This window comes from Falco punctatus (assembly GCF_963210335.1).
Source record: "Falco punctatus genome assembly, chromosome: 3".
In the NCBI taxonomy this organism is placed as follows: Eukaryota; Metazoa; Chordata; class Aves; order Falconiformes; family Falconidae; genus Falco; species Falco punctatus.
In genome coordinates this window covers 107022767-107034790 of record NC_137582.1, presented here as the reverse complement: position 1 = coordinate 107034790, position 12024 = coordinate 107022767, and the positions used below count along the sequence as shown (strand labels likewise).

At 40.8% G+C, this 12024-nt stretch overlaps 1 protein-coding gene across 1 annotated transcript in view; it reads left to right on the top strand.

Annotated features, from left to right (window-relative positions):
* Nucleotides 1-11958, top strand: part of PLCH2 (phospholipase C eta 2) — a 121937-nt gene extending 109979 nt beyond the window's left edge. The window contains exons 26-28 of the mRNA XM_080381269.1: nucleotides 4190-5249; nucleotides 8818-8845; nucleotides 8954-11958. Of these exons, the coding sequence (XP_080237395.1) occupies nucleotides 4190-5249; nucleotides 8818-8845; nucleotides 8954-10568 (2703 nt within the window). The 3' untranslated portion in view covers nucleotides 10569-11958. The remainder of the gene's footprint in view (nucleotides 1-4189; nucleotides 5250-8817; nucleotides 8846-8953) is intronic.
* The last annotated feature ends 66 nt before the right edge of the window (nucleotides 11959-12024 follow it).

The window sequence follows — 12024 nt, the reverse complement described above, 5'->3', positions numbered from 1 at the left end:
CTCTTTCTGGTTTGGTCTCTCTGAATCATGTTCTGCTTTGATTCTTTGGTTAATAGAGTTATGTTAAAACTAGAATTATTTCTCTGTTTCCCATCTCTTAATTATGGGCAGAAAAATCAGCACAGTTATCAGCCTGGTTTTCCCCATCCTTTATTAATCCAGATAAATGCAAGCATTAACCTTTTGGGGCTTTTTTCTAAATGTAGATATTCCACCTGCTCAGTAGCTTGATATTACTAAAGCATAGTCTTAGAACACTTTAATTTGTGTTTAACTGAAATCTCTTTTAGGTTGTGCTGTTTCCTGGAGACACTTTTCTTTGTCTCTGTCTCTTCTGTAGTCTATTCATGTATTGCAGAATTTGTTGTGGTTTTCTAGTTGTGCATATCTCTGAGATCCTCCCTCACTGTTATTTTGCCTTTACTCTGTCTGTTTGTGATTTCAGTGGGCTTCTCTATGTCAAAAAAGTCTACTTTTAGAAGCAGAGCATTTTTAGACGCCTTGAAGGTACCCCCTCCTGTCTCAGGGAGGTGTAGTGACCACCACCACACACCTGCATGCCTCTAACTAGTTGCTTCATTAGCATCAATGTTTCCTTATTAGCATTTTGAAGCTCTTCAACTCATGTAACATGAATTGCAACATTTGACTTGGTCAGTTCTGTTGTGTCATTGATCAGCCAGAGAGCCTTCCATATATGAAGCAGATCCAGGATAAAAGTCCTTCTGTGCCCTCCTTTTCTCTCTTTTTGTGAGTCTCTACCTCTGCCGTCTTTTCTCTGGTGTGCTATAATTCAAACCACTTCTTTCACATGGAAAAGAACATTAACAGTGAATTGTTTGCTAAATTGTGAGAAAGCTTTTTGTGCTGTTTTCCAAGTCTGCTTTAAGGAATGAAACAGCCCTGTAAACACTGGATTAGAAGCTGAAAGCACATGTTCTGGATCTCCGTCAAAATGGCTCTCTTCTATTTTTCCTTTTTTAAAGTTTTTTTTACCACCTAAGTTAACCAAATTTGTCTTTGGGTTCTTGAATCACTCCATGGATTCAAGCAATAGTGGCTAGCTTAACAAAGATGCACCGAAGCTAGAATGATACCTGGGGCCCTGCACTGCGTGTCACCCATTCCATCAGTCTTTTTCTTTTGTTTTTGTTGGGTATTATTTGTGTGTGTGTGTGTGATGATTTTTTTCTGGGGGTTGCAAATATTTGTGTTATCTGAATTTTTTATCACAATAAATTAGTGTACTTGCCAACTTGTCTCCATTGGAGAAGAATGCTTTTTCCAAATGCATGATGTCGGTTTGAAACTTTCTAGTGAAAGTGAATCCACAGTGATCCAAGCAGATTTTTCAATAGTCCGGCACAGAAGGTTTATTATTATTTAAATGACATTTTCTTTGCCTTGTATGGGAAAAATCAATCCCTACCTTCTTCATCTCATCCTGTATATACTTTTAAAGGCCATTTTTGGTCTCTTTTCAAGCATCTCCTCCTCACACTAGGTCTTGGCATTGGTAACTGAACTTGAGCCAATTATAAAAATAATATTCTGAATGCTTTCATGAGGCTTTGTGTCAGACAAATAAACCTTGATCCCATATGCCAGATTGTGCAGGACGCTCAGGAATGAAAGCAGCTTTTAACCCCGGCTTACTGTACAGTGCAGCTAATATCTATCCATTAAGTCCTACAAAGCAAAATTTGAAATGCGTGAGCATGCACTCAAATATTTTGGGGTGAAAGACAGACCATTGTAATGCAAATGAGACATTTCTGTGCTGTTGTTTGGCACTGCAGAGATGTGACCTGACATGACATCACAGGGTAAAAATTGAACTGACAGCAAGTGCCAGCAAGCATGGAGGCAAATCAAATTTTATCGTGTGTTTCTTACAATGCATTTCAATCACAGGCTTCTGTACTCTCTTTCTATTCATTCTTTCTTTATGCTACAGCTACTAAAGAGAGTCTGATCTAACTGGGAAATAAAGGGAACAAAGGAGGGGTAGATTAGAAGGGAAACGCCTCTTTCTCTGCTTTAAGTCATTTATGTGCATGAGACTGTACCTACAGAGCAAACGCAATTTATCAGGCATCAGCCTATTGCTTTAAAAGTTGGCAAGTACACCTGGAATGTTTACAGGAATGCTGAAACTCTGTTTCGTTGAAATGTGAATCAGTTGTATGATGGTGGGAGATTTATGATGGTGAATATATATGTTTAATGCTTAAATAAGTACTGAAGTATATCAAGTACTGTATTATCACCCTGACTAACTTCACTTGTTTATAGTGTGTTTCTTCAGTGATGAAAACATACATGAGTGTCTTTGGAGAAGTGTTGTATGGTAGGAAATTATCAAAATATAATCACACAGGTAGAAAGTGAAATTTTGAAAATTTTGATGATCATCTGTTATGCACATGGTTCAACTGCTATTCGTGACAGTGCTCAATTAACTCGAAGTGTAGATGCCCTTTATACTGAAAAAATACGATATTCTTACATCCACTGTTTTTTTCCCAGCAGTTCCTAAAGAATGTAAATCTTCATTCAAACATTCAATTTATTATTACCTGTTTTAAGTCAAGAATGCTCTTTAGCTTAAGAGGTCACTGTCAGCTAAATTCTGTAACCACATCATGGTGCGTGACAAGTAAAATTAGAATTATTTTGATGTAACTTTTAAAAATTACCGCTATTTCTATAGCTTGTTTTGTTGGGTGATTTTTTTCAGTTTCTTCTTCTCATTTACTCAGAGCATTCAGTTTTGTTCTGGAGCTGGGACCTCTGTTCCATGCCACAGATTTCTTGTCTAATGTATGAGTACTTGTCACTATCTCCTGTTTGAGACAAGAAAAATCAGGTTTGACAGCGTTTGATGTCCAGTTCTGCCCAAGTGTAATGTTCTGCACAAGGCAGATAATTCAGCTCTATGTTTCCAATTTAATGGAAATCACCAGCAGTTCTAATTGGGCCGGTCCTAACATGTTCAAGTCTATAAAATTGCAGGTGATTGTTTGGTTTTTTTTTTAAACTAGTGCAGTCTAGCTGGACTTCACTTGAGCAAGGCCACAAAGCTAGTTATGACCCTTTAAGATAACATAAGCTTGTGGCATTTGTTGCTTAATTTTTTTATTATGGTGTGATGCTGAAGCCTGGCTCAGGGTTTCCTATTAGAGCACGGTCTGCTAAAACGTGAATTCACAGTGCAGAAGCTGTTGTACTAATTCCTCTGTGGCCATTCAGAGGAAGCATTTACACCACAGACATTAAGTATGTATGCTTTGGGTGCCCGGGTTAGAAAGCTGGTCTCTGTACTCTCCCTCTGTACCAGTGGTGGTCCTTTCAGAGGTGGTTCAGAGCCAGAATCTGTTTTACCTGCTCCGTGTTGCCCTGGGAGGAGTACTGCTGTTCTGGCTGATGACTTTGGGAATCTAGGAGACTTGCATCTTTACTTAAGGGGGAGGCTGGGGGCTGATTTAAGTTTTGTAAGTCTCCACTTATGCTTGGATTCCTGCAGTGAATTGATTTCCTATGCGTCATCCAGGTTCTGCAGTATAGCTGTGTCATTAAACCGTCAGGACAGAATTGTTTTAAATATGTGCATTGTGTTGGAAAACAGCCCGTGCCTCTCAGAGCTTTGTGTCTAAGAGAACAAAAACAAACAACAAACCCCCAGAAAGCTGTATTGCTCAAAAGGAAGCATCTAACTTTAGTCTTAGAGTCTGAAATGTGTGGCATTATGAATACCTCAAGCTTTGTGGCTTTAACACACATTGAGAACTCTTCAGCTTTCAGAATTAGATACTTGTAGATTGAAGCATTTCCTTTTTTTTTACTTTTTCTTTCCAATATCTCTAATCCTCATGCTCATGTTGTAAGTAGCTATAAGCTAGTAAGGAAATTATGACAAATACGGGGATAAACCTATTTGGAAAATTTCATCTAAAACCGTAGTTGAGCAAAAAAAGATGTGAAATTTTTCAAAGTTGCAATTACTGATTTTTTTTATTATTCTTAATCTATTTCTGGTTTAGTTCTCATGAGACAGTAGGAACATGGTGGGAGACTCTGTACGTGCATGCATATGCGAACTGATCATTTGTACAGGAGTTCCTGTGCCCAGGGGAAGAAATTGGCATTTTCTGTTAAGGACTTCTGTTTTTGTTTTTTAATCTTCCAGGCCAAACAAGCTCTAGGTCTCAAAGGCCTGTTTCTCAGAAATCCAAAGCAGGCCTCTCTGGACAGTCATGCTGCTGGTCAGCTCCATCGCAAACATTCCTTTAGCAGCCACATCTTGAGACGGACAGCCAGTGCACCCACCAAAAGCCAGAAGAAGAACAAGAAGGGCTTTCCTGAAATCGCTTTTGACACAAAAGACAACAGCTGCGAAGGTGTCGGTGAAGCCTGTGAAGTGGAAGCTGCCTCACAGCCTCGCTTTGAGCAAGAGCCAGAAAGTGCTGGTCTGTCACCAGCTCCCCGAGATGGTGCCACTGGGGAGGTGCACGGCAAGGGGTTGAAAGGTAAGGCCCATGGTTCTCGTAAAGCCAAAAGCCAGAGTTGTGCTCAAGGGGGTGCTGCTTTCAGTGAACCCATACAGAGGTCTAACAGGGTCCGGCTTCAGGAGCACCAGAGTGAGAAGCAAAGTGTCTTTGCACGCTGTGCCATCAACAGTTCTGGTAGGATTGGAGTGGCCACCAATTGCATGAAATGCATGATTGGTTCCAAAGAAAGCCCAGATCTAGAATGCAAGTGGAGTGACCAGCCTACCAGGCCTATTGCTAAAGATATATTTCACCACGATCAGTATAGCAGTATAAGTGGAGAAGAGAGATTAGAGCTAAAAACCTGGGCCGTTAAAGGTCAGCCCAGGCAGCAAGCAGATTTGCAGTCTTGCAGCAGCCCTGGAACTGCCGATGATCTAACAAGGAGCGCTCAGTCTTTTGTGACCCCAGGGAAGAAAAGTCTTGAATCTAAATGTCACGGACTAAAGGCTCATTCCCGGCAGCGGTGGCAGTGCCAATCAGGTGGCAAGTATGGAAGCACTGTCAACTTGGTTGCGGCCAGCAATGGCTCTATATCCTCCAACTCCAGCAGTCTAGAAAGCCTTGGAAGCCCAGAATTCCCCAGTCGCTGGTCTGAAACTTCTCGAAGGCAAGTGGGCACCCTACAGAGGGAAATGAATGCCTTGTTCGTTCAAAAAATGGAGGAAATTCGAAGTAAATCCCCTATATTCTTTACTGGTAAGACCAGATTTTCTTCACCCTTCTGCACCTTAGATCACATCATTGTCTCAGCTTCTGCATAGCATCTTTACTTAGAAGCTCCTGTATGTTGTTTGCTACCAAGAGCTCGTTTTCTTTACTTTTGGCAATGACAGAAAAAAAGTCCGCATAAATATTTTTATTTTATTTTTTTCCTAGATGTGTCTGGTTTAGATTAGTCCTTTCCGTGCCTAGCTAACCATCTGCAGTAGTAAAACTGTCAGTAGTCCATGAATGTTTGGATTGTTTGTTCAGGGCTTTTTGTTTCCTTGGTTTTGGTTTTGGTTTTTTTTAGTGAGTGTGGTGTGGTATACTAAGCAAATTTTAAGATCCAAACCAGAGCATCAAGTAGAGATTGAATATGGGAAACCCATATTAACAAACAATATTTCCATTATCGGTATTTGTGTTTCACTGAGGGATAACTACAACAGAAATGATATCTAATGTGCACTCCGCTAACAATAAAGCCAGTTCCTTCCTCAAAGAACTTGCAAAATTACTGCCGTTAGTTCAGGGATTACTGGAATTCTCTGGTCTGGGTTATTCAGGAGATCACATTTTATGAACAGAGCAGACCATTCTGGTCCTAAATGTATAAATCCTTGGCATGCAAACATTTATAGGTGTACTTAATGTTATGTAAGTGATTTGACTGTGACCCGAGGGTGTAGTTGCATAATGTAGAGAAGCAAGGTATGTGATCTGATGTTAGCTGACATCAAAGCTAGGTGGACTGTTAGCATTTCCCAACTGCAAAGTAAAATGGTCCTTTTAAAGGAAGGTTGCTTAAGCTGCAGCATTTTATAGTCGTTTCAGGCCAGAACTCATTAACTTTTGTTTGTAAAGATGGAAAATAGAAATATAGAGGCAATCAAGGTATACATATTAATAAGGAAAGTGCCTTTTTTTCCCCCTCCTGATTTGGCAGGGAGGGGAGTAAAGAGATTTTGACGAGATTTTCTCTGTTTCATTCAATTGTGAAGAGGAATTAAGGAGATACAGCTTTTGTCTATGACTACAAGAGCTTCTCCTCAAACCCCCCACCTCCCCTTTTAATTGTCCAAGGAATTTGGACATTGCTGGTTACATACATTTTCAGGAACAGTTAAGTGACTTTGGTCCTTCTTCAGATATAATCCCTATATCTGGGATATATAATATATATGATATATAATAAATATATTCAGATTTAATTTTTTTAGTAATAGATTCTGAACTGCCCCCCTATAGTGGACTTGAAAGCCTCATACATAAATTTAAAATATTCTGTTTATTTGATCAGTTTAATCTGGTTGGGTGCCTACATGTATTTTTTCTTTATTTCTCTTCTTTTATTCTTTTTTACATATTTTTTCCAATATCTGCTTTGAGCTTTTAGGAAAATACCAGGACAATGGCAGGGGGAGGGGAGAAGTTTGCCGGTTCCCATGACTTGAAATTAATCCAGAGCAGCAGAACTCTTTCTATGCCTAAATTATTGGCATTAGGCTTTTCATAAGCTCTGAGTAGAGTGACATATGAAACCATTTCCCATTATCAGTGCCAGCTTCCCCACCAGCCCCCCAAGTCGCTAAATAAATATTGTGGTATGCTTGAAATTTGATTAAATCCATCTGACTTCTCAAGCATGGAATCAGCAAACCTTTAAAATGGTGAAACAGTCACTTGGACTGGATGCTGATGATCCAGTGACAAACACTATGTTTGCACAAACAGCATGCTTTCCCCCTATCCGCCTGCTATTTTAGAGCCTTGGGCCAAGAAACCAAGGAAACCAATAACGTTAGCCTAATATGGCTGCATTTCATAATTAACATTCTGTTAATGGGAAGTGCCACAAGGGTGAGACAGGAAACTATAGTCTGTAGTTGTCCCCTTTATGGCAACAGCATTACAGTTTCCAGTATTTTGCCTTGAAAGCATGCCTTAATCTATGCTGGCGGCCTGGCCTGATGGGGGGAAGGAGAGCTCGTTAGTCTGATCAGCTCTGGACTCCTTCCGATACTCCTCCGGATACCGAAGAGCCTGCTGTGTTGCGAACGGTGCATTTTGCTTACGGGCACAGGTGCCTTCTTCCCTTTTATCACTCCCAGCTAATGTACTACAGGCCATTGAACAGCTGTCCCCATTGCTAAGCTCTGTGTCACTACGTGGGGTTGGCAGTACCGGTGCTGGCAGGAGAGGCCCAGTATTGCCTTGGCGTTTTTTGGTCACGCAGATGATTTTTCCCATAGCATTAGGAGAGGCCTTTGGAGTAGAGGAGGCTAGCTTCCATTCCCTGGTCCGATGGAGTGCATTTCTTGAACAGTAGCAAAAATTGCTTTCCATTCTTCTATGAAAAAATAATGGACATATTATCTGTCCTTTTATGGATTCCATTGAGTGCTCTGGTTGGTCAGAAATTCTTAGGATCCTACAAAAATGTGTGAATATTTCTGTCTGTTTCCCTTCCCTCCCTCAGCACTAATTTGTCCTGTTATCTGCACCTGCCTTCCCTACATTAACTAGATTTTTCCTCTGTTCTGTCCTATTCTACATGCACACTCTCTCTCTCTAGTTAAGAACTGAAAGGACAAGCAAGTCAAAGGTAACTGTCTACTGAGTGTCACTGATTCAAGCACCTTGTTGCCTGTAGCCCTGGTTTTTGTTGTTTCCTGCCTTATAATTCCCTGCTCCTGTATTCTTAAGGTTGTTGTCTGGCTCAGAGGTGCTTTGCTCGTTCTCGAATGCATGTTTGCCTTGTGGTTTGGAGATGTGTTTGTGGCATGAATGCATTGCTCTTAGGGTACAGGTTATAAACATTGCAGATGGACGGAGCATTTTCTGCAGGTAGTTGGCCACAGTGATTCTTCAGGATTGTACTGTCAGCCTGATGTTTGTGAACCATGTGTCTGTATAGTGTTTTGGAAAAGAAATAACAAAGTTTTTTAGGAAAACAGAGTCTGTTTAAAGTTTTTGTTCTGATTTTAAAAGGCACATTGACTACATTCTGTTGTATGCATACAGATAATTTGATTTGTAATCTGCTCCAAAAGTCCTATGCTGCTTCTGTTCTGAGTAATTGATCATTGGGATCATACCTGTTGGTTGGGCAGTGGTGGTTCTGATTGTTGTACATGATCCGATTATGATCATTACTGACGTGTTTGAGTGCTGGAAGGAAGGAAAAGAGCAGTTCAAGTGGTGCTGGATGGTGGAGGAACAAAAGTTAGTTTATGAGAGGGGACACAAAGAAATTCATGGGTATAGTTGTTTGAATAAGATAATCAAAAAAGTGCTATTATGCATTAACTGAGATTTTTTGAAAGCGACGGGGCTTTTGGGCAGCTAAAACAGAACAAGCAGAAAGTTTTACTGCCTTTAGCCAGACATTTGAAATCCGAAGTTATTTTAAAAATTGTGATTAATACATGCAACTACTACCTTAAAAACAATATAACACATAAAGAATAAATCTTCAGCTAAGCTGCCATTTGTAATACCTAATTAACCCTGTATCTCTGGTTTTCTTGTTTGTTTTTCCTGTCTTTTCATGTCTCCCAAGTAGATGTCTGCCATTTCTCAATACAGAGGTCAGTCACTTCTTTATGCAGCCTAGAAACTATCACTGAAGAGCCTGTTATTGCCAATGAAAACCATCATGCCAGCCTTTTCTTCCCTCTACCCGTTACTCCTTACAGTGATTCTGAAGAAGGGTCTGTGTCTGATCATTCCACCGAATCTCGATCAGAAGCAAGCAGCACATCCAACCAACCTCAAGAATCTCTACTCAGTAGAGAACAAAGAACAAATCTGGCTGCAGAAGACCAAGTGCAGGCAGTTGCGAGAGCAGATGACACCAGCTTAGTAGTCCAAGAAGATGAGAGGACGAGCATGGCAGGATGTCTTGAAGAAGAAAATGGTTGGACACAGGCACGCGGGAAAGCTGGAGATGAGTATGGATTGGCAGGGCATTCGCAAAGAGCCTGGCTGGAAGTGGCAGCAGATAAGACTGCTGGCCAACCTGTTGAAAACTGCCAGAAGCAAAGTGACCGACCAGGTCAGGTATTACCAGACACGAAAAGCACCATTGAATCCAAAGGGCCAAAACCTGGCACAGCAGGTGTTCTGCTGCAGCAAAACAGTGGGATTAACAGCACACAGACAACTTCGCCTCCAGATACTTTCCAGAAAGCCCAGGCTGCACAGGCTGTACCTGTTTCTGTTTCTCAGACCAGCTCTTACATGTTGGTAAGAAGGTCCAAGAGTGAAGGACTGAAGGTGTCAGACTCCTCAGCCTTAATAAAAATTCCAAGTAGCCTGTCTCCAGCAGCAGAAATGTACTTTGATGCCACTGTTAATGACCGGATCTGGAGCAAGCTAGATTGCAGCAATCATCGTGACAGCATGTCTTCCTCTTCCAGCATGTCCTCCAACGACACTGTGATAGACCTCTCTCTACCCAACCTAGCTCGCAAAAGCCTCCCAGATCTTGGCATCCGTCATGAAAATTTTGAGCCCCTTGCCATAAGAAAGGGTATGCGCCCACGGTCTGCTACAACATCCAGTAATGAGATGCCAATGGTGAGCAAGAGCAAATCCAATCCTAACCTGAGGTCTGGCCAGCTGCCAGCAGATGAGTTGTGCCCCCGTCCTCTTGCCAGGAGCCCTCAAGATGCATTCTCATCCATTCCTAGAAGGCATACCTGGAGCAGGCTGTATATGGAAAGTCTCAGACAGTCTTCTAACAAATCCAAAGCACATGATATGGTTGGGAATAACCAGGCAAAATCCAAGAGTCTTGGAGACCTTACCTCTGATGATATTGTGTGCACTTTTGAAAGCAAATACCGTAGCATCAGCAGGAGTTTTGTCACTCGATCGATGCGGGAGCAGCGCCGCTCTCCAGGCCTGAGATCCTCAGTCAAATCCCAGGATGAACTGACCGAGCAGCTGAAGAAGCTGACAGCCTTTCAGCAGGAAAATGATATCACTTCTCCCATCAGTCTTGATCCAACTGAATCTGAAGAGGAAGGGGAGAGCCTGGGACTCCTTCGCAGGTCTTCATCCCGCAGCCAGAGCAGGGTGCGGTACATTGCCAACAGGGCGAAGCAAGCTCAGGAGAGGCAGCGGCTGCAGAGCCTGGGCCAGCTCAGTGGGAGTCCCATTGAGGAGAGGGGAAATCCAGAGGGAGCCTGCAGCGTTGCAAAAGCAGTTTGTATGGATATGGCTTCTCCTGCCGTGTTTACATCCCAGCCTAAGAACCAAACTGATTATAACACTGACACAGAAGTCTTCTTTATGCTGAAACTGTAATTCTGGGGAGCGCTGAATAAGGCAATGTTTACATTCCTGTCAAAACAAAACGTAGTGACCTGAGAGGCACATGTCCTCATGTGGCTCAGTGCTTCCTGGCCTTCCCTTGATTGTAAGGGTACTTAATGTCATAACTCCAGCAGAAAAGCTGTGCTAAATTTGTCAGCAGTTATGGAAATAGAACAATCAAGTGAAATTGCAGACTTGTATTTTTGCAGTCCTGGATCTGATTCTTTTTTTTTTTTTTTTTTTTTTTTAAATGACACTTTTCCCAGCCTCAAATTTGGCCTCTTTGTATGTGACCACTTCTTGCATTTGCAGTTTGCTTTCTGCAAATGTCATGTTCTTCACTACTTTCAGTAATTCCTTCTTATAATAGGTAAACATCTGTGTGATGTTAATGACAGCTAAGGTACATTTTGCTCTTACAGGTTGTGGATCCATGAAAAGAGGGTGGAGTTAAAGTCATGATCTCTGTTTCGTTTTATTTGTTGGAAGAGTCTGAAGCCTCTGAGGGTGGGAAATATTCAAAATTGTAGTGTAATTGTTTCATGAATTAATAATGTAGTAGATAAAGTCCATCTTCCATCGTGGACCTGATTATTCCAGTGAAGATCCATGTTGTCTCACTCTTTGAAGAAGAGCTCTCACTATGTTCCAAAGCAATGCTTTTTTAAACCAAGCTTGTTTATAAATATAAATATATATATATACACGTCTGTGTGTACGCAAATATATGTCTGCACATATATGTACACATGCACACACTTAAACTGAACTGTGACTGTTCCTTGTCTCAAAACATCATCTGTGGGAATGAGACAGGAGAGAGAAGGGAATTACTAAAAATAGACAGGAAATATCTTCTGATTTTAATTCAGAAATGGCTAAAAAGCATGCTAGTCTTTTCTTGAAAACAGCATCATCCCTTCTTGGTATTTTAACAATGCTGCTGTACATAGCACTTTTTGGATGAATTTTACTATTTCTGTATTGCACTGCCATGCAAAATTTTCAATTATATGTTTTAAAACAAAAGAGATATTTAATTTTTTAGATAGACATATTTAGAATTAAATACCAACCTAAGCAGAATAATAATTTTTCCTCCCCTTTTTTAAAACTTTTTATTTTTAATGATGTTGTGCCCCCCCCACAGTTATGTCATTTATTATAGATGTACATTTTATCAGTGATGGAGAAGAATGTTTACTGAGATGCATTTTAAAGAGAAGCAGAGGTTTAATTTTATTTCAGGCTGCATAGATTCCCTATTATTGAGAAGATATTTTGCTTTTGTTTGTAACGACTCTTTTGTGTATATTGCAAAATCTAAATATTTGTTTGTAAAACCACTTACACTACTAAAATAAACATATTTAACCTTCCAGCTGTTGACTCTTCAGCTGTAACACGTGCTGTCTAGAAGTTTGTGGGATACAAAATGGATAACGCT